This window comes from Sparus aurata, chromosome 10 (assembly GCF_900880675.1).
Source record: "Sparus aurata chromosome 10, fSpaAur1.1, whole genome shotgun sequence".
Classification (NCBI taxonomy): Eukaryota; Metazoa; Chordata; class Actinopteri; order Spariformes; family Sparidae; genus Sparus; species Sparus aurata.
The window spans coordinates 826,752-849,574 of NC_044196.1; the positions used below are offsets into that span (position 1 = coordinate 826,752).

Below are 22,823 nucleotides of genomic sequence, written 5' to 3' on the forward strand. Positions count from 1 at the left end.
TCAGAGCGTCACATGACGGTGTAATGACACAGTCTGGCCACTGCAGAGCCTCGTGACACAAAGTCCTCACTGATCACTACGTCCTCATGCTGAGGTGTGACGGTGGTCCTCACAAAGACAGGAGGACAGGTACAGTCGGTAGAGCGTGTGTGACCTACAACACACACACACACAAGCAGCACGAGGCTCGTGTCGCAGCAGTTGTGTTTAATCTGTTGTGGGGGCTTAGTGGTCACGTGCAGACAACCTGAACAGTGTGTGTGTGTGTGTGTGTATGTGTGTGTGTTTGTGTGTGTGTTTGGAGGTGGTGTCTGAGTGGGCGGAGCCTGCCTGTCTCGTGCTCGGTTAGTTAGCGGAGCTGCTCGCGGGCAGCGGCAGAGGGATGGTCTCGCGCTCAGAGGCGTCAGGTCATGTTGTCCGCGCGGCCGGAGACCTGCCGGCGTGTCACCTTCAGCGGAGCGGGACCTGCGGGACCGGCGGGACCGGCGGCGGTGAGTGCGGCTCTGTGAGCCCGGTGCTAGAGGAGCAGTGTCCGGCGGACTGTCCTTGAACGCGCCGCGGTGTCTCCTTGTGTCTGTCCTCACGTCTTCTTCTGTCTCCCGTCTTCTTCTGTCTCACGTCTTCTTCTGTCTTCTTCTGTCCTACGTCTTCTTCTGTCTCATGTCCCCACTTTGTCTCATGATGTGTTTAATGAACAAGTTAATGATAATTGATGTTTGATGTCTGACCGGCTGATTATTGATCTGATTGATGATCTATAACACATCTGAAGCTGTGCTTGTTGACATTATGTCATGATGTTCATGGAGGAGAATAAATTATTAAAGATCTCCAGAGTATCTTCACACTCTGACTCACAGAAGTATGAATGTTTTCTACCTGATTAATTATTTAAATGGTGAGAATATTTGCTGATTGATGACTGATGATCTTTGAAGTCTCTTCTGACTGAAAACCTGACAGAATGTAGAAGTTAAAACAACATCACATCAGTCAGTTTGTCATTTTATTCATTATTAAATAAAATATTGATTAATTCAGCTCTAGAGGTTAAAGTCTGAACGAACTGAATGAACGTCTTCTTTAATGTCTCGTTAACATTTCATCTGTTTTATCACCTTAATAATCGATTCACAGATCCTCCAATAACAGGTTGATTATGAACTAAAATTAAATAGACAGTTATACGTGTTTAATTACATGATTGTCAGGATCATCAGCTGATTGTTTTGACTTTATTAACTAAGATTGAGTTCACTGACAGAACAGCTTCAGATCATCTCGTCAGTGAAGATGTTCCGTTGTTTCAGTCGACTCGTCGCTCGGTGATCAGCTGCTCATTAAATCAACTCCTGTGATAATTCAGTGGTTACTCTCTCTGTTGTTGCTGATCCTGAGTCTGGATGTTAAACTGAGTCAGACCACAGTGATGCTGAGCAGGCGTCGTGCTCATCGTCTCCACACTGGAATCTATAACTTTATTTACCTGCGACACCTTAAAGATCTTAATATTCAGCACTGTGGAGGAAATATAAATTAACATTAAAACACAAAGTAACAAGTCTCGTGTTCTCTGTTATTAGAACCACAGAATCTACGATGATTTACAGCAGGTTGATGATTATTTAAACACTGATGTGTTCCAGGTTCTGGTTCTGATCAAATAAAATCAGCACCATAATTATTTTAGCCTTCTTACTTTGTTTATTTTGTTTGGCCTTCAAAATAAAAGTCTTAACAATAGTTCCTTGGTGTTTGAGATTAATTCTCCTTGTTACGGTGAGAATCTAATGATTGAGTCGTGATGCATATTCATTATTACGCTTATTAAACGATCAGTTCTCAGTTTTGTTTTATAGCCTCAGTACTTGGTGTGAATTTGGCCTTCAAAATAAAAGTCCCTCATTGTTACAGTCAGTTGAGTTTTAGATTATAGAACAGAACAAATGATCATTTTCATTTTCTGCTCAGATGAAAAAGAAACTTAAAGTAAAAATACAGAGTTGTTATCAGTGAACCTGTGGAGACAGTAAATACACCGATCGATCGGTTGATTGATTAACACTTGATCGATCAGTGTATTAAACAGAGGGAGATCCAGAGAGAGAGAGAGAGGTGGAGCGAGCAGTATTTAAAGCCCTGAGGTGCTGTGTGGTGTCGAGTGTCGGCTCGTCGTCATATCGCTTCAAAAATAACTTCGACATGTTCAATGGAAACTCTGAGAGGACAGAAACACCCGGGTCACCCCCGCCGCCCCCCCGCTGCCCCCCGCTGCCCCCCGCCTGCTCGTTAAAAATAACCAGGGGGCGGGGCTCTAACTGGACTTAGCGGGTCGGTGTGGCGTTTCCCAGCCTCAATTCTTCTTCAGCTCTGCTCACATCAGCTCAACTAACTCCTCAGAAGTCCACTTCATGTTGTGACATCACACAGACAGACAGGTTCTTCTGATTGGTAGACGCCACCGGCGGCGGCTCATGATGTAATAACCAGGTCTGACTTGTTTCGATGACTGTGAACCCGTCTCGGTGTGTCCTCCAGACGCCGGCTCGAGGACCCGAGGCCGGGATGGGCGTGGAGCCGTGTCCTCACAAGCTGGGATCGACCAATCACCTTCGACTTCTCCTCTACATCCTGATCCCCACCGTGAGCCTGCTGGCCGGCCTGCTGCTGCTCGTCCTCGCCCTGACCGGTACACACACACACACACACACGCACACACACACACACACACACACACACTCACACACACACACGCACACACACACACAGACACACTACTCTGTGTGTCTATCGTCTAAAAAAAAAAAATACTTGTAATTTATAAGAATTTTAGCTCAAAATGTTCAAATGCTCCTAGTCAGGTCAGAGTCAAGACCGCTAACTGAGTTTGTTTCCATTCTTTGTGCTAAGCTAAGTGAAGCTAACAGTCTGCTGGCCCCAGCTCTGAGGGTGTTACAAGGAAGGAAGGAGGAAGAGTAGAAGTGAGGAATCATGGGGACATTGGAAGGAAGGAAGGAAGGAAAGAAGGAAGGAAGGGTTGGAAAAAGAGTAAGGGATTAAAAGATGGAGGTCAGAATGAGAAGAAGACAAGAATGAGAAGATGATGAAGGAGGGTGGAAAGATAAAGACGAGGGGATGAAGGAGGAAGACGAGGAGATGAAGGAGTGATGTTGACGAGGACAGAGTGTAGGAGGAGAGATGACTCATTAACTCACAGGACGCTTAATTACATCAGATGTGTGGGTGTGTGATTGTGTGTGTGTGTCTGTGTGTGTGTCTGTGTGTTTGTGTGTGTCTCTGTATGTGTGTTTGTGTGTGTCATGCTTCAACCCATCACCATGACAGCGGGGGAGTTCATCAGCCAATCAGGAGCAGAGTTCATGTCTCAAACAGTCTGACTGAAAGAATTTCAAATATTTACGCAGGTAGTAAAACTCCTCTTTAATCACCTCTCCTCCTCTTCATCTTCTTCATCTTCCTCCTCTTCTTCCTCCTCTTTCACTCATCTCAGGTTCAGTTCTCCTCTCTGTCTTTTCTCTCCTCCTCCTTCTTCTTCCTCCTCTTCTTCATTTCCACCTCCTGTCTGTCATTTCACTTGTCCTCAATCTTGATTTTCATTTCTTTCTTTCTTTCTTTCTTTCTTTCTTTCTTTCTTTCTTTCTTTTCCTCGTCTCGTCTGTTATGTTTGCAGTGACATAATAAACAGGAGTGTTGTTGTTTAAACACTCAGCTATTTTCTTTTCTTTGGTCTCGTCTGCAGCTGCTTTCTGCTTCACGACTCATCACACACACATCCTCCTCCTGTGTGTCGTCCTCATTAAACAGTTAACGATGTTACAGACGTGTTTGTGTTCTTCATCTGTTCTCACGTCTCTGTGTTCAAAATTTAAAATTAATTAAATTCTTATCTTATCGTCTCTTACTGACGATGCTCAGAGTAAACAACAATAAACAACAACAGAGTAAACAACAGATTTAACAACAGAGTAAACATTAGATTTAACTACAGAGTAAACAACAGAGTAAACAACAGATTTGACAACAGATTAAACAGAGTAAACGACAGAGTAAACAACAGAGTAAACAACAGATTTAACAACAGAGTAAACAACAGATTTAACAACAGAGTAAACAACAGAGTAAACAACAGATTTGACAACAGATTAAACAGAGTAAACGACAGAGTAAACAACAGAGTAAACAACAGATTTAACAACAGAGTAAACAACAGAGTAAACAACAGATCTGACAACAGAGTAAACAACAGATTTAACAACAGAGTAAACAACAGATCTGACAACAGATTAAACAGAGTAAACGACAGAGTAAACAACAGATTTAACAACAGAGTAAACAACAGATTTAACAACAGAGTAAACAACAGATTTAACAACAGAGTAAACAACACAGTAAACAACAAATCTGACAACAGATTAAACAACAGATTTGACAACAGATTAAACAGAGTAAACGACAGAGTAAACAACAGAGTAAACAACAGATTTAACAACAGAGTAAACAACAGAGTAAACAACAGATTTGACAACAGATTAAACAACAGAGTAAATAACAGATTTAACAACAGAGTAAACAACAGAGTAAACAACAATAAAAAACAGATGAAACAACAGAGTAAACAACAGTAAACAACAGAGTAAACAACAGAGTATAAAAATATGAAACAACAGAGTAAACAACAGATTTAACAACAGAGTAAACAACAGAGTAAACAACAATAAAAAACAGATGAAACAACAGAGTAAACCACAGGGTAAACAACAGGGTAAACAACAGAGTAAACAACAGAGTAAACAACAGAGCTGGGAGTCTCCAGGTGCCTCACGATTCGATTACGATGAGAAAATGATTATCGGTGATCTTTGTTTTCTAGACAGGATTTCTCTCTCCTCACTGTGTGACGACTGCAGCAGAGTATTTGTATTGATCCACACTGAGTTTACTCCCAATGTCTTTTAATAATAAAACACACGGAACAGATGAGGCAGGTCAACTGGAAATATCCAGCAGGAAAAGGAAAGTGTGCCTGTAGCAACACATGTAGTGGATCATACTGCTTCAGCACATTCTGAATCACTAACAACGTAAAAAGCTGCTGCTGCTTATTAGATCCATGAGAAAGAGTCCGAGACTTCTCACTCGACCAAAACACAAACAGAACTTTTGGTGTATTCTACAACCAGACACAGGTGCAGAAAGTAAAGTCAGTGAACCTGCTGCAGACTCAGAGTTCACCTGCAGTTCTGTTGACAGCATGTTGATCTTTCTCAGTTTGCTCGATGGTTGTCTGGTTGGCAGCAGCAACAACTGGCTGTTTATCTTCCTCCTCTGGCTGGAAACATGTAAAATGATCTTTTAGTTTAGTTTGACACATCTTGCATGTTGTGTGGCTCTGGTCCAGGTTCTGTTTCCCTTCAACCTCACAGAAGCCAAACTGCTTCCATCCGCTGGCTTTTACTGCTGAGGCTGCCGGTCTGATGTCGCAGTCGTGTGTTCGTTGTGTGCACGTCATCATCTGCACTTCAGAGCTTCAGAGTTCTGTCAAACTTTACGTTATCAACTAACATTTAGAAAATCAATTTTTTGACATTAGTGAATCGATTCAGAATCGTCCGCATCGCCATGCAGCTAAGAATCAATTTTTTCTCCCGACACTAGTGAACAACAGTGTGAACAGTGTAAACCAGTGGTTCCCATAGGATGCTCACAACTTTGTCTGCTTTGAGGTTGTGAGGTTACCAAAATTATATTTGTGCACATTAATGAGGCTGGCGCATCCAAATCACGTGACCAATTAAAGATGGACGTAGCAGTAAGACACAGCCTCCTTGAGTCTCAATTCGGACTTATGTTTTGGTGCAGCCTTCAAACTATATACCAGTTTCTAAATTGTGTTGATAGTCCAAGTAAAACTGGACTTCAGATAAATAATGTCCGCCACGCTTTTTGCGAACATTGCCATCACGTTTGCGGCATGTTTGGTGCAGGAAGAAGCGATAAAAACAGGCTTTTTTCTCACGAAAGTGTCCGCAACCAATAGTGTTTGCAAGCAAAAAAAAACATTGCTATTGGTGGAAAAAGGCACCACAACAACCAATCACAACATTATATGGCAAAGCACGTGATTTGGTTGCTGAGGAACAGGGGGAAGTTGTGGGAGGGATGGCAGTGAAAGAGTGACAGCGATAGAGATAGCGAGTTTTGAGAGTTGAGAGATATGTGACATTTAGCGTTTTTGGAGTGTATAGTTAGTGTGTTATGCAGTGTTTAGTGTCGTGTGTTTAGTGTGTAGTGGAGTGGTTTGTTTGTGTTGTGAGTTAAAACAATGAGGAGACTGCTGAATGTGGAGCAGGCAGGAAGGAGCTGAGGGAGCCCTGAGCCTGAGGCATTGCCTGCATTTAAATGTAGATAGTTACATATAACTTTGTAAAATTTCAAAAACTTATGCACAAATTTAGCAAACAACAATTTTTATTTTCATTATAAGTAATAAAATGGTTTGTTAAACATAATTGTGGTTTTCACAGGGAAAAATCAAACTCTTTCCTGCTTGAAAAAATAACTGCACAGTCACACATGTGAGGTTGTGCTGAAAATAATGCCACAAATAAAGCAAGGTAAATCAAAACCAAAATCTAACATAGTTAAAAACGACCAATTATACCCCAGAGGGTTAAATTTATAAAATCCCAATAACACAACCAACTGGATAATCAAAACTCTGTATAATCCAAATTGAAACATATTTTTGGTCCACGTTTAAATTATAAAAGTTTGTAATTAATCACTATATTCTTTTAGTGTATGTATTTGGGGTTGGGGGGGCCTGGCTTGCCTAGGGGGGGCGAGGGGGTCTTCAAGGAAAAAAGGTTGGGAACCAATGCTGTAAACAACAATGTAAACAACAGTGTGAACAGTGAAAACAACAATGTAAACAACAGTGTGAGCAGTGAAAACAACAATGTAAACAACAGTGGGAACAGTGAAAACAACAATGTAAACAACAGTCGGAACAGTGAAACAACAGTGTAAACAACAGTGTGAACAGTGAAAACAACAGTGTAAGCAACAGGTTAAACAGTGTAAACAAAAGTGCAAACAACCGTGTGAACAGTGTAAACAACATTGTAAAAAAACAGGCTAAACAGCATAAACAACAGCATAAACAACAGCATAAACAACAGTGTAAACAACAGCGTAAACAACTGTGTGAACAACAGTGTAAACAACAGTGTGAACAGTGTAAACAGTGTAAACAACAGCATATACAACAGTGTAAACAACGGTGTAAACAACAGCGTAAACAACAGTGTAAACAACAGCGTAAACAACAGCGTAAACAACAGTGTAAACAACAGCGTAAACAGCAGTGTGAACAACAGTGTAAACAGTGTAAACAACAGCGTAAACAACAGTGTGAACAACAGTGTAAACAACAGCGTAAACAACAGTGTGAACAGTGTAAACAACAGTGTAAACAACAGCGTAAACAGTGTATATATATTCTACCTGTGCCATCTGTTGTTTTAAATGTCACAGAAGAAAACAGTTTTGTTTTTGGCAGCAGAGTTTTACGTCATTTCCTCCACAGAGTTTAGAACTGATGAACCGATCAGAGGCGTAAACAAGATATTTAATAATAATAATAAAATGATAATAATGCATTTTATTTGAAGGCGCCTTTCAAAGCACTCAAGGACACCGCACATATGAACAACAGTACAACAAAAGACAGTATAAGTACAGGACAATTTAGTGCAAAAAGTTTTTTTCAAAGAAAATGAAGTTTGAATCTGTTTCAGTTTTTTACACTTCTTTGTGTTTCTGTTGATTATAAATGATGCTGATGATAAAATCATCATGTTAGATGTTTCTGATGATGAGAATTAAATGTAAATATTTTAGCACATAAGACTCTCAAGATTCAGTCTGACAGCTGGCATATTGAGTAATATAGTTAATATATTTATTATGTGTTGAGATATTTAGTCACATCTTGTCTTGTGTGTGTGTCGGTGTGTGTTTGTATACGTATGTGTGTGTGCGTGTGTGTGTGTGTGTGTGTGCGTCATGGTAACTAGAGCACTGTGTCACTATTCATAGTTTTCCCTCTGAACTGTGAACAAGTGTGTGTGCGATGTAGCAGTTGTTGCTTCACACATGCCTGAGATGGTACACACCCACACACACACACACACACACACACACACCTGTTCTCACCTGTGTGTATCTCTGCAGGTATATTTGGAAGCAGCCTCCTGGACTCCAGCCCCCTCCCCTCCCCCGAGCCCATGGCCGACAGCGACCCTGGTTACCATGGCAACAGCACAAACCCCTCCTCCTTTGCCTTCGAGGAAAACGTCTCGGCCTCGCCGCCAATCCACAGCGAGGACGGCGATGCCATCACCCAGGGCCCTGACCACAGCACACCTGCTGTCACCACCAGCCTTCCTCCAGCCTCCGCCTCCTCCACTCAGGCCCCGCCCACACAGCCCTACACAACGCCTCCTGATTGGCTGACCTCTGTGACATCACTGAGCACCGCCTGGCCGATCGGCACCACCTCTGCACCTGACTCAGGTATCTGAAGCCGAGCAGAGGTCAGACAGGAAGCAGCAGGGCTTCATGGGAAATGTAGTCAAAGACGGAAAACAGGAAACCTGTCCAGATGTTTTAGTGTCGGAGGGCGTCCTGCTGTAGACTACACATCCCACAATCCTCTGCTGTCTCAACCTGCATTTATGTTCTGTCCTTTTTCTGTCAAACACCAAAATCTGATCAGTCTGCAGGATGGTGTGTGTGTGTTGTGTGTGTGTGTGTGTGTGTGTGTCAGTGTGTGTGTTTGTGTGTGTGTGTGCTTATGTGTGTTTGTGTGTGTGTGTGTGTGATGAAGCTACTGAGCCTCTGAGCTGAGTCCAGATCTACTGTCCTCCTTTCTCCTCTACTGACGTGATGGAGTGTGTGTGTGTGTGTGTGTGTGTGTGTGATGATAAATCGTTCATTCAGTCTCTATTTTAAATTCCCCTCGTCTCTTGTGTCTCTGTGTCTCTGTGTTCCTCCACTGTCCTTCAGTCTCTCTCTGTATTAATGTGTCGTTGAGGTGAATGCTAATGAGCCTCTGACTGTCCTGTCCTCTGATTGGACGCTGCGCAGTCACCAGACTTACTGGACGTTTAACCTCCAACCAGCAGTTAGCTGCTGAGTGGGAGCTAGCTGGTTAGCTAACAGCTAAATAAGCAGTGCTAATGCTTGGACTGTTGCATCAGACTGAGGGTGGAGCCTGTCACTAAGATAAAATGATGACTCTGATGTATTGTGTTAGCAACACTTTCAGTCTGACTTCAGTTTGTGTCTGAGATACCAACATGTTGTCCTTTCTTCCTCTACCTTTTCCTCTTCCTCCTCCTCTTCCTCTTCCTCTCCAGGCAGCTGTCAGCTGATCGTGGAGCCTCAGTGTCACATGTTGCCCTACAACCAAACATGGCTGTCGTCCTCCGTCGCCGTGGTGAAGAGTTCAGAGGTCGACATGTTGCTAAGGTGAACGTGGCTGTGATGGTTACTTCCTCCACCTGAGACAGTATCAAACATTTTGGGATTTTAATGACGCAGTGTACCACAGTCAAGTGGCGGCCATTTTACATTAGCTAATGTTAGCATTTCACAGCTTCTATCAAACATTACGGTTTGATTACAGCTGATATTTTGAAATATGGAGATTGAGAAAATCAGTGGGACAGATTTCAAGTTAAAACAACATATTTGATAACCTGTTAGTTCACGTTAGCATTCAACCACTTGATCAATCAAGAAGCAGGGAAATTATATTTGTCATTAGCATTACCTTCTGTCAAACAACAGCTAATGTTAGCATTCAACCAATTCCTAGCTAACATTACTGTTTGATCATGTTCAAGTATCAGCGCACATAAATTGAATAACATTAAAATGATAATGTTAGCCAGGAAGTGGCTGAATGCTAAGGAAAGCTAACAGGTTACCAAATATGTAGTTTAATCAGCTTTTCCGCTTCTGGTCAATCAGGAAGTGGTGAAATGATTTACATTTCTCATTAGCTATTAGCTTCTAATGACTGACGTTACTGTTTGTCAGTGTTCCACAATCAAATTTGAAAGGTTTAAATGAATTCTGTATGATCCTGTGTGTTTATCTTCAGTTAAAACTAACTAGAGGAAGTTCAGTTGCCTACGATACAGAACTAAGATCTTCCTGTCCCTCCAGACATGCTGGGATACTTGTTGTATCTTGATGAATACAGTGTGAACCCTTCAGGTTAGCTGAATTTGTAGTGGCGCTCTGACTGACGGCGTATATACTCTCGCGCTGCAGGTTCTTCAGCTACCTCAGCAGACTGTCCTGCTACAGACACATCATGCTCTTCGGCTGCTCGCTGGCACTGCCCGAGTGTATCGCTGCTGATGGCACGCACAACAGGTAACACGCTGCATGGTCACAGTCTGAGAACCAGAGAAGAAGAACAAATCTGTCTCCACGAGAACCTCAGCTGTTCAGACTAAGTGTGTGTGTGTGTGTGTGTGTGCAGGCGGGTTGTGCTGCCCTGCGCGTCGTTCTGCGAGGCGGCGAGGGAAGGCTGCGAGCCGGTCCTCCAGATGTTCAACGCCTCCTGGCCCGAATTCCTGCGCTGTTCGCAGTTCAGTAACATCACCTCCGCTGTGTCGCCGCCTTCATCACCTTCATCACCTTCACCATCATCATCATCATCATCGCCATCATCATCATCATCATCGCCATTGTCCTCATCATTATCGCCCATGGCAACAGCAGGACCCGCCCCTTTTGTCTGTTACACACCGAGACAGATCAAAGGGAAACCCTGTGAGTAAACACCCACACACACACACACACACGGTGGTGTCTTAAGCTCTACTCTGATTGGATGGGTCGATGACATCACTGTTCTACTTCCCTCTCTGATTGGCTGGCAGCCGTGTGTGGCGGTAAGGACCACTTCCTGTGTGCAACGGGGATCTGTGTCCCTCAGAAACTGGTGTGTAACGGCTACAACGACTGTGACGACTGGAGCGACGAGACACACTGCGGTGAGACACACACACACACACACACACACTTAACAAACAGTAGAGGCATTTCTCGGCCCGTTGTTGTGGTGACGGTTTGCATGTGATTGATTGAACAACAGCGGCGTTCCGGAACTATTGGTGTGTGACAGGTGGTCGTCATGGCGACACAAGGAGACTATAGGCTGAGGCTGCTGGAATGTAAAGAGAGAGGGAGAGAGAGTTCTCTCTTTGTCTGTTTATGTCTCTCGCCCTCTCTGTGACCTCTGCTGTCTCTTCATGAGAGGAAGATGTTGACTGAGACGAGTCGAACAAAGAAAGGATGTGAGAGACAGAAAGACAAAACAAGACATAAATCTGAGGCTAGTGAGAACAACTTCTCTAAAAACAGTTTGACAGAATGAGTAAAAACGAACTGAACAAGGCTGAAAACAAGCAAGACAATAAGGACAGATGGCAAGTGGACATGAGACAAAAGACAAATGAGACTCACAGCAAAAACACAACAGATGAGTTTAACTAGAAATACATTTAATGAAGTAACTTGAGGAAATCTGAGTTTTGTATCATTGTCTTCAACCAACTGAAACATGTCCAGTTCACTACGATACAGAACTGAGAGGTACCAGGACCGGACGACTGAGAGCCTTTGTCAGTCGAAGTCAGATAGACTGAAGGAGAAAACTGAGAAAAGACAAAAAAGAAAAGACTATAGAGATAATGAGAAATATGATAAATCTGTCTCTGTCTGTCTCTCTGTCTGTGTCTCTCTCTCCAGTGTGTACAGATGGAAAGTTTCGGTGTAACACTGGTCGGTGTCTCTTGCCCTCTCTGGTGTGTGACGGATATGACGACTGTGGAGACCTGAGTGACGAACTCAACTGTGGTGAGAGGACACACACACACACACACTGTGGGATCAGAGAGAGAGAGAGAGCAAGTGTATGTGAGCGAGGGAATCCACCACCTGTTTCTCTGCCAACATGCACACACACACGTAGTGTCAGGTGTCAGGTGTTGGGGGTTTCTTGTGTCTGTCAGCTGTTAATCTGCTCTAAACGAGGGAGCTTTTATTTTGGCGACATGTTCTCATTAGCCTGTCTCTAACAGGTTGTTTTTCTGCCTGTAACTAAAAATGATTTAAATCATAATGTAAGTGTGTGTGTGTGTGTGTGTGCGTGTGTGTGTGTGTGTGGTCAGTGTGTGATCTGGCCCGGGAGCATCGCTGTGGCGACGGCCGCTGTGTGTCCAGAGACTGGCTGTGTGACGGAGACCACGACTGTCTGGACAAGAGCGATGAGCTCAACTGCTGTGAGTCAAAGTTCTGCAGGACCTCTGAGTGAGTCTGTGACTGAAGGGTTATCGAACACCTTCTGATCAGTGAAATCATTAACGCTTTGCAGAGAAACGAAGAGGTCAAAGTGTCCAATAAGGTTCAAAGTTCATTTAACAGGTATTCTACAGCACAGGGTTGTAAATGTAAGGTGTTGTTTATTTATGCTACAAAAGAAAAACACGGTCTGAGGAGTGAAGCCGCATCAGTCCATCGAGTGAAGCCACTTCAGCCTCAGGAGTGAAGCCGCTTCAGTCCCAGGAGTTAAGCCGCATCAGTCCCAGGAGTGAAGCCGTTTCGGTCCCAGGAGTGAAGCCGCAGTCCGAGGAGTGAAGCCGCTTCAGTCCCAGGAGTGAAGCCCTTCAGTCCCAGGAGTGAAGCCGCTTCAGTCCCAGGAGTGAAGCCGCTTCAGTAGAGGATTGATGCCGCTTCGGTTCGAGGAGTGAAGCCGCTTCGGTCCGAGGAGTGAAGCCGCTTCGGTCCGAGGAGTGAAGCCGCTTCGGTCCGAGGAGTGAAGCCGCTTCGGTCCCAGGAGTGAAGCCACATCGGTCCCAGGAGTGAAGCCGCTTCAGTCCCAGGAGTGAAGCCGCAGTCCCAGGAGTGAAGCCGCTTCAGTCCCAGGAGTGAAGCCACAGTCCCAGGAGTGAAGCCGCTTCAGTCCCAGGAGTGAAGCCGCTTCAGTCCCAGGAGTGAAGCCGCTTCGGTCCCAGGAGTGAAGCCGCTTCGGTCCGAGGAGTGAAGCCACTTTGGTCCGATTGCTCTCTGTTGCTCCTTGTTTACATCACAAGCAGAGATGAAATAGAAGATTTAGTGTAACAGAAGTCTTGTTTTTGGTCACAAACCACCAGCTGCAGATATTCAGAGATGTCGATGTTCATACTTCAGTCAGTTTAGCCTGAGTCTGATGATGATCTCACATCGTCACATTGTCACCAGTGACTGAACGTTTCAACAACATAAGAGCTGAAGAGAAACTTTCTGTAACTGACTCAGTACTCAGAAGGTTCATTGAGTTTAAGCTAGTTTGTTATCCTAATGCTGAGTATATTTAACTCATTAACTCTTCTCTGATGTTTGTGATGATTAAGTTCAGAATAACCTCAGAAATCTGTGACTTGAGTCAGACTAGCTCAGTGAACAGTGTTGTATAAGTAGTTCTGATGATTCATTAAATCAACTTCTATGTGTGTGTGTGTGTGTGTATGTGTGTGTGTTTGCAGCCTGTAAGAGTCAGGGTCTGTTGGAGTGCAGGAACGGTCAGTGTATTCCTTCTGCGTTCCGTTGTGATGGTGAGGACGACTGTAAAGATGGCAGCGATGAGGAGCACTGCACCAGAGAGCAGAGTGAGACATCTGTCAGTGAAACACCATCTCTTCACTCCTCTTCTTCTCCTCTCATTATTATTGATTCTGTGTGTGTGTGTTTTCCAGCTCAGGGCGTGTGTCTCCATGGTCAGCCCAGCTGTATTGCCACTTCCTGTCCATCAGTATGCACGGCGGGCAGCGCCACCTGCGACCCCCGAAACAACAACAACAACTGCAGTGAGTCGTCACTCTGCAGAGAACTCTGAGAACTGACATGTGACAACAACATGACAACACAAACTGTGTGTGTCAGTGTGTTCTTCGCTCCTGTTACTCACAGTGGTTTTACTCCATTACTGGTCTCATACTGTGTGTAATGTAAAGAGTACGTGAATGTTGATACTCAGATTACACTTTGGCCTTCAGCTCGCTGTGAGCCCATCAGTCTGGAGCTCTGCATGAACCTGCCCTACAACCTGACCAGCTACCCAAACTACCTGGGCCACCTGTCCCAGAGGGAGAGCTCCGTGTCCTGGGAGTCCTCCCTGTTCCCCGCCCTGGTCCAGACCGGCTGCTACCAGTACCTCATGTTCTACGCCTGCACGCTGCTGGTCCCAAAGTGTGACCCGGTCACCCTGCAGAAGGTCCCGCCCTGCAGGTCAGCAACTAGTCAGTCTGTTAGTTAGAGATCCTACCAGCTGGTCCCGTCCTCAGTCTGTTGTGTCTCTGTGTTCTCCAGGTCGCTGTGTCGTAATGCGAAGGGGAAGTGTGAGTCGGTGCTCGGCATTGTGGGATTGCAGTGGCCCGAGGATTCAGACTGCAGTCAGTTTCCAGAGGAGGGAGGAAACACGACCTGCCTGCTGCCGGAGGACGGAGTCGATGGTACAGACTGCGTGCCGTCCTCACAAGGCCGTAGCTTCATGTTGAAGAAATGATCTTCTGTCAAATTCACATTTTGAACCTTGTTGTTGTTGTTTCCATGGGGACAGAGTGCTCGCCCAGCCACTTCAAGTGTCGGTCTGGTCGCTGCGTCCTGGCAACCAAACGCTGTGACGGACACCTAGACTGTGACGACCACAGTGACGAGGACAACTGTGGTGAGGCTTTTCAAAATAAGAAAACGCTGCAGTACTTCCTGTTGGACCGTGTCTTTATGATGTCACACATCTGTCTCCGTCAGGCTGCTCTGAGCGCGCTCTGTGGGAGTGTCCTGGCAGCAAGGTGTGTATCAAAGCAAGCATGATCTGTGACGGGTTCCCAGACTGCCCCCTGCTGGTGGACGAGGCCAACTGCAGTGAGTGTTTCTGAAGTCACAGACTGATTGGTTGTGTTATCAGTTATTAATGGGCCCAATCAATGAGAGAGAGTGAACCTGTGTTATTGTTCGTTTCCGCAGCTGTGTGCAGAGACAACGAGCTGTCCTGTAACAACCATCAGTGTGTCCATCGGACTCTGTGGTGTGACGGACAGAAACACTGTTCTGACAGCTCGGACGAGTGGGACTGTGGTACGACACACACACACATGCACACGCACACACACACACGTCACTGTGTCCTCCTGCTCGCTCAGTGTTACTGATCCGGTTCTGTATTGATCTGCCGTTTCTGCAGTGTCTCTCTCTGATCAATCGGGTTCTGTTCTGACCGTGTTCAGGACGGCAGCGGACTATCAGGTCTGTGCCGACGAGTGGAACCACGATCTGAGCGTACTGACCTGCAACCAGCTGGGACTAGGGTAAGGTTAGTAACACACACACACACACACACACACATACAAACACACACACACACACACACACACATCCGACAGTATGACACATTAATTTGTTTGTTTCTCTGCAGAGTTCCTTCCGCCGTTTCCTTGGTTGCCGACCAGCCCGGGGTCCCGGGCCGTCGCCGTTGGTTACACGTCCATCCTGAGTGGAACCAGAGGAACGGATCGGCTCTGCAGGCCCGACTGGAGAAGAGAAGGTGACAGTGAGAGCTGTAGACAGAGGTCCAAACGTTTCTGTCTCCATACAGCTCTTCTGCTGTGATCACACATCACAACCTGATCTGAGACCAGATTTATACCTTTAGTGACATGAAGGCTTCATATAGCTGCTGAGCTAACAGTGTTAGCCTCTCGACAACCTGCTGCTGTAATCTGATTACTCTTGTCTATCTGTCTGCAGTCACGCGTGTCATTCCAGGAGGAGAGTGTCGGTGCTTTGTACCAAAGAAGGTAAAAAATTCTCCTCCTTCACATCAGAACATCGTAGGTTTGGTTCAGCTGCACGTCCTGATGGTTCTTACGTTTAATCTGAAAACGTCATTCGAGCAATCAAACAATTGTTCGGTCTGTAAAACAAAAGGCTGCAAGAAATTCCTTCAGCTGACCAAAAGTCAGAAATGTTGATTTTGATTTTAAAAAGCAAAGTACGTTTTTTCACCTTTTAGAAACTTGAGGAGTGACGTCAGTGATTTTCTGTTGATCGGTTGATTGACTGATCTGATAGAAACGCTGTTCATGTGACCAGCAGAGGGAGCCAGCTGACTTGATGACATCACACATCAGTGTCATTTAGACTTTCTCTCTCTGTCAGACTGCGGTGTGCGTCCGGCGGTGAGCGTCCACCCTCACAGGAAGAAGAGGATTCTGGGAGGCCGGGTGTCGAGGCGGGGGGCGTGGCCATGGCAGTGCTCGCTTCAGAGTGGCCAGAGCGGTCACGTCTGCGGCTGCGTCCTCATTGGCCGGAGGTGGGCGTTGACGGTCGCTCACTGCTTTGAGGGGTGAGATGAACACACACACTTTACAGGAGCAGTGTGTGTGTGTGTGTGTGTGTGTGTGTGTGTGTGTTGATGTATGTCTGATGCTAATGTGTGTGTGTGTGTGTGTGTGTGTGTGTGTCAGGAGGGAGAGTGCCGACCTGTGGAAGGTGGTGCTTGGCCTGAACAACCTGGACCACCCGGGCACTCAGAGTCAGAGCCGCAGCGTGCGTTCCATCATCGTACACCCGCGCTACAACCGGGCCGTGGTCGACTACGACATCAGCGTGGTGCAGCTGGACTCTGAGGTCAGAGGCACACGCACATACACACACCACACACACAGTATTGATTATAAGTACTGATTATCAGTATTGATATGGTGTGTCGTTGTGTCTTCAGGTGGAGGAGACGGACTTCGTCAGACCGGTGTGTCTGCCCGACCTCGGCCAGCTTCCTTCTCCTGACTCCTACTGTTACATCACAGGCTGGGGTCACATGGGCAACAGGAGTGAGTACACACACACACACACACACACACACACACACACACACACACAGAAATTGAACTTCATTTCCCATCATTCTTTGAGTGATGTGAACAGGTAGTAGCAGGTGAAGTCTGTTGATGACAACTTATTATTGTTTCGCCGTGTGTGTGTGTGTATGTGTGTCCAGTGCCCTTCAAGCTGCAGGAGGGTGAGGTTCGGATCATCTCACTGTCTCAGTGTCAGTCGTACTTTGACATGAAGACCATCACTCCCAGGATGCTTTGCGCCGGTTACGACGCAGGAACTGTGGACTCATGCATGGTAACATCTGCAGCCACATGTGGACAAAAGACAAACTGCTGCTGGAAACAAAGAAACTCAGACAGATAATTGAAAATGAGTAATGAAGTTTATTATGATTATAAATGTGACAGTTACAGATGAGAAGCAGAAACATATTTAGTCTATTCATCAGGATTATTGATGATTTTATTCAGCTGTGTGAAGTAAAAGTAAAGACATGTCAAAATATTACTTTCATGGAGGTGGAAGTCTCCCATATGAATAGTACTCGAGTAAAAGTCTCAAAGTATCTGATATTGAATGTACTTAAGTACCAAAAATTATACAAATAGTTACATTTGTTTTTCATTGTTTTCATTATTGATAATAATGATAAAATAAACTCAGTGAAAAATGTTCTACTTTCTAATGTCTGTGATGCAGCATGTAATCTGTTTATTAACTAGTAACTAAAGTTATCAAAAACAATAGTGAAGTGGGATGGAAATACAAGTACCATAAAGTTGTACACAAGCGCAGTACTGTAGTAAATGTACTTAGTTACATCCCATCACTGTATAATACACAGGATATCATAATACAACACAGGGATTTTACATTTGATAGATAATAAGTTTACTTAATTGTACTTTTTCTTGTAATCAAGTTTTTTTGTGGTGTGAATAGTACTGAGGACTTTAGTAAAATTAGTAATACCACAATAAGATACTCTCTTCAAAATGTACTTAAAGCACCAAAAGTGTAAGTACTCATTACATTTAGAGTATATTTATTACTCATGTTACTGGAATATCAATAATCACATGTAACATCTGATTTTATTAACTGATAATTAGACAAAGACAAGTAATACAGGTACCATAACATTGCACTCAAGTACTTGAGTAAATATACTTTATGTTCCAAATCAAACTAAAGTTTTATTTTATAGTAGTTGAGTATTTTTCCTCTGAAAACTACTTGATTAGTAATTTAACTGAATTCTTGTTTATCCCTGGAGAGCACCTCTAGTTTGTTGTAGCTAACATTGCTAGCTGGCTAATGTTAACACTGCTAATGCAAGCTGATGTTAATGTTGCTAACACCAGTTAATGTAAGTAATTGTAAGGACTGATGACCAAATTTGTGTGTGTGTCTGTGTGTGTGTGTGGGTGTGTGTGTGTGTGTATGTGTGTGTGTGTGTGTGTGTGTGTGTGTGTGCAGGGCGACAGTGGTGGTCCGTTGGTGTGTGAGGAGGACGGCAGCGGTCGCTGGACGCTGTTCGGCCTGACGTCTTGGGGCAGCGTGTGCTTCAGTAAAGTGCTCGGACCTGGAGTGTACAGCAACGTGACGCACTTCACACCCTGGATCCAACAACAGATCTACATCCACACATACCTCACCGACTGACACACACACACACACACACACACACACACACACACACAGCACTTCCTGCTCCGAGCTCGCTGCTTCCTGTCTACAGCATTCCAGGAGGAAGTGATGTAATCGTCAGTCTCTCTCTCACACACACACGCACACACACACACACACACACACACCCCTTCTGTTCCTCTACCTGTGCCTATATCTATACTGATAGCCTTCAGATGCTAACTGCTGTCTGAGCAGTAGTGTTAACTAGCATTACAGATGCTAACTAGTTAGCTAGTAGAGCTGTAGTTCAACAAGTAAACTCCAAATTCATGTGATTAACATCCACTTAATAACACTGAAGTATTATTTTTTAAGACTGCACAAGTTGGTTTGTCACTCAGAAACATGTGGAAGCAAAAGAAGCTGTAAGCATTTAAACCGTTAAACCTGAACGTAATGTTGAGTTTAAATATAAGTGTAGTTATTAAATATTTCACTCTGAATACAGAAAACAAGACAGTTGATTCTGGATGTACTTAACATTTTTTATGATATGCTTGCTATAAGTAACAAAAACAAACAAAACTTAAATATTTTAAAACTTAATGTGACTTTTTGAAAATGTTAAAAGCAGAAATAAACACGTCATATAACAAGACATGGTCAAACAAAGTAACAGTCGTTTCAGTGCCATAAACTTTGTGGTATTTAAACTCCAATGAAACCTTGCAGTAGCACGGAAGAATAATTGGGCCACTGTAAAACAAAAAACTGTAATAAAAAAACAAAAAACTACTTACTTTGAAGTGAAAGTGAAAGTCAAAATTCAGAGAAAATAGTCAGAATTTAAAGTGAAAAAATCAGAAAAGTTTACATTGTCCATAAAGTTCATGGTGCCTGTAATGTTTACGATGGCTGTAACGTTTACGGTGGCCCTGATGGTCTTCTGTACAGCGGTGTTTAGTTGCTTATAAAATGTTAATTATTACGGTCTTCCTTTGCTTCCATAAACACGTCAGCAGAACGGTTATTAGTTCAAGTATTTCAGTGGCAGCAGTAACTCAGAGGAAACACTTCCTGATGCTCTCCACCTATCAGGTATATTTTTATGACGATAAACAGGGTTTCAGTTTTATCATCGCATTCATTTAAAGTGAGTGGAGCTTGTTGTTGGTTTGTGCGTGTGTGTTGGACGTAAACATGCACACACTGTATTTTGTAGAACTGTTCATTGTCATTAGAACATTGTCACAACTTTCAGGCGCTCAGCACTGAATTTCTAAGCTGCTAGCTAAAACGAACCAGTTGAGCACTCAACTTCCCACAATGCTTCACTCTATAGTGCCTGTACTTAAAGTTAGCAGTAAAAAACAACCTTGTTACCTGTACAATGTTGTACTGTACGTATGTGTGAGACAGAATGAGAGAGCGAGGGAGAGAGAGGGAGAGAGAGATAGTATTATTTGATTTGCTTATAAAAACACAGCGGCAACTTATTTGGGCAACTTTGATGGACAACACTTTTTAGCGCTTTATTCACACCTCGTTTAATTTACAGTTATATTCTAATCTGGAACAACACAATCAAAACATTAAACCCATGTTTGATTTCACTGTTTATCATTTCATTTAAATGTTTAATGTGTCTTAAGTTGAGTTAAAATAAAGAGTCAAAGCCTTTTGGCAACTGACTAAAGTTTAGTCGTAATGTTAGCTAACGCTTTAGCTTTAGGTTCACAACTTGGTCAATTTAAAAGAAGATTTATTAGCCTAACCTTACTATTGCTTAAGATAGCTAGCAGACGCACTAACGTGAATATTCAACTGCCACGTTAGCGCCAGTTAGATTGTGAAGCACAAATACAGCTTAGCCTTTTGCCAGTAATGATAATTAATTGTTTTCATAAAGTTTTGCAAATGTAATTTTGACTCATCTAAGAGGCTAAGATAAACTTAATTAGCAGCCTCAGCTAACCAAGCAAACAAGCAGAGAAGACAGTGTTCTGCTAACTGCTAATGTTGGCTAATGTCAGTGCAAACTCTACTTACTGTACAGTTCTGATATCATTCGCGACATATCTCTTTTTCACATTCTTTCAGTAAAACTTTGTTGAGAAAGTTAATATTAGATCTTTTTAATGTTTATACTATGTTTAACTCCTAGCACATTTATGCTTTTCAGCTAACAGGCTTCAAGCTTTTCTAGCTATTGCCTAAGCTAGCTAGCAGACTCACTAATACAAATAATGAACTGCCACATTAGCGCCAGCTAGATTATGAAGCACAAATATAGAATATTGCCAATATAGATTAACTAACATGTTTGTGAATGTTAGTATCAAGCTAGATTAGCTTTTGCCAAGTACGTATGAAGAGCTTTGATCCAGTTGTGTAATTTTAACAGCAGCAGTTTTAGCTTTCCATACAGTGTGGATGGATTAGATAATTAGAAGCTAACAAAGTAGCTGTCAAATTTTTGACGATATCAGGAAAAGTGTTCAGCTAACTGCTAACGTTAGCTAATGGAAGTACAGACTGAAACTCTACTAACTGCAGAGTTTTATCATTTTCAGCTTATCTCATTTATATTATCCTCTTTCAGCGACACTTAGTCTATAAAGTTAATCACATGTATTGTTTTAAGCTAACAGGTTTCTAAATGAATTGACTGTATATCTTTTAAACATTAGTTTTTATACAAAGTATGACAGCTGTGACTGAGAAACATGTTGCACCTATTTGGTCTTTTGCGTTTAAGCAATGTAATATCCACATATTGTTCAGTCCTTTCGTCAAAAATCCAACAAAGATAGATAAAGTAAAGATAGAATATTTGTGCAGTTGTGCTCTTTTCATAACTTTCATTAATTAACAATCTTAATACATGAAATAATGAAGATAGTTCCATAATCAAAGAAAGGACTCTATGTTTCACTGAATGTACTTTCACTGCCTCGCATCTTTGGAGACATTTAACGCTCTTAATGCCGTTTCAGTTTTCCACTTGGAATTTGAAGACTTGACATTTTTTAAGTTATTCATGAAGTTAAAAAATTGATGCGACTCAGTAATTTGCCACAAAATGATCCTTTCTGTCACTTTGTTACTTGTCTCTTCATCGCAGCTGCCAGACTGTGTGAGGTTATTTAAAATAAAACAGAGGAGGAAGTTTGAAGTGGAAAAATCAACACATTTTCATTTGAAAAGAGGATTTGAAGTGTTCCCGGCCCAGAGTTGCCCAGCTGATTGCCCATGTAGCGTCCATGCTAACGTCGAACTGACATCCAGAACATTCCAAGTGGTTGTTGTTGTTGTTGTTGTTGTTTTGTGTGTTTGGTTTTTTAAGAGTATTTTTCTACAGCTTTTTGTATGTCATGCTAATTACACAGGGCTGTTAGTGTGTGTGTGAGTCTGTGTGTGTTTGTGTGTGAATGTGTGTGTGATTCGTGTGCGTGTTTCTGACGTCACTTCCTGATTTAGCTGTTACGACTTTGTTATCATGATGTTGATGTTGATGATGATGATGATGTTGATGATGATGAAGATGAACAGTATTATTGATCATATGGATTTAGATGAACAGACTGTCGCCTCTGATCTGATGTTTTTGTGTAAACCGTGAACATTTGGTTTGTATCACCTGTATCCCACCAATAAAAGTATACACACACTCTGTTACCTGTGTGTGTGTGTGTGTGTGTGTGTGTGTGTGTGTGTGACTCACACACTGTGTGTCGACCTCGTACCGTCACACCGACATGTTTCCACTTCCTCTAATCCACAAATAACGACAATCTTTTTATTAGCCTGGAGAATCAGACGGTCAAACGTCTTCTGTTACATCCACTGATCAAATGTAACTGAGTACATTTACTCAAGTACAATTTTCAGGTACTACTTAACTCCATTTGTTGCTACTTTAAACTTCCACTCCACTACAGTTTGGAGGTAAATATTATACTTATGACTCCACTACATTTATGTGATAACTTTAGTAACGGGGTGTTTTAAAGTTTTCTAACGTTACGTTGCATCTTGTCTCTGACTCACCTGAAGTTACAGCGACAGGTGAACGCAGCGTTACCTCGAGGAAACACGGCTTGAACTGATAATGTCAGAACACAACTCGACAACACAGAACGCTTTTAATGCAGAATCTCTGAATACGTTCTAGTTGAATTAATGTCGACAACAGAATCCTGAACTTCAAA

The 22,823-nt window shown here is 43.1% G+C and overlaps 1 protein-coding gene across 2 annotated transcripts; it reads left to right on the forward strand.

Annotated features, from left to right (window-relative positions):
• The first annotated feature begins 224 nt into the window (after positions 1-224).
• corin (corin, serine peptidase) lies at positions 225-22,290 on the forward strand. 2 transcript variants are annotated; one of them, XM_030431138.1, is made up of 25 exons: positions 225-491; positions 2,539-2,689; positions 3,346-3,425; positions 8,257-8,598; positions 9,444-9,555; positions 10,366-10,470; positions 10,580-10,872; positions 10,983-11,096; positions 11,854-11,961; positions 12,276-12,386; positions 13,629-13,751; positions 13,839-13,949; positions 14,139-14,370; positions 14,452-14,594; positions 14,702-14,809; positions 14,893-15,006; positions 15,109-15,219; positions 15,326-15,449; positions 15,557-15,685; positions 15,889-15,938; positions 16,300-16,486; positions 16,608-16,770; positions 16,865-16,973; positions 17,141-17,274; positions 18,460-22,290. In XM_030431138.1, exons 1-25 carry the CDS (start codon positions 383-385, stop codon positions 18,643-18,645), a joined length of 3,549 nt encoding a protein of 1,182 aa, XP_030286998.1. In that variant the 5' UTR covers positions 225-382; the 3' UTR covers positions 18,646-22,290. The 2 variants fall into 2 exon arrangements, with proteins under 2 accessions (XP_030286998.1, XP_030287000.1); XM_030431140.1 differs by lacking the exon at positions 3,346-3,425 and having other exon boundaries at positions 233-491.
• Positions 22,291-22,823: the final 533 nt, after the last annotated feature.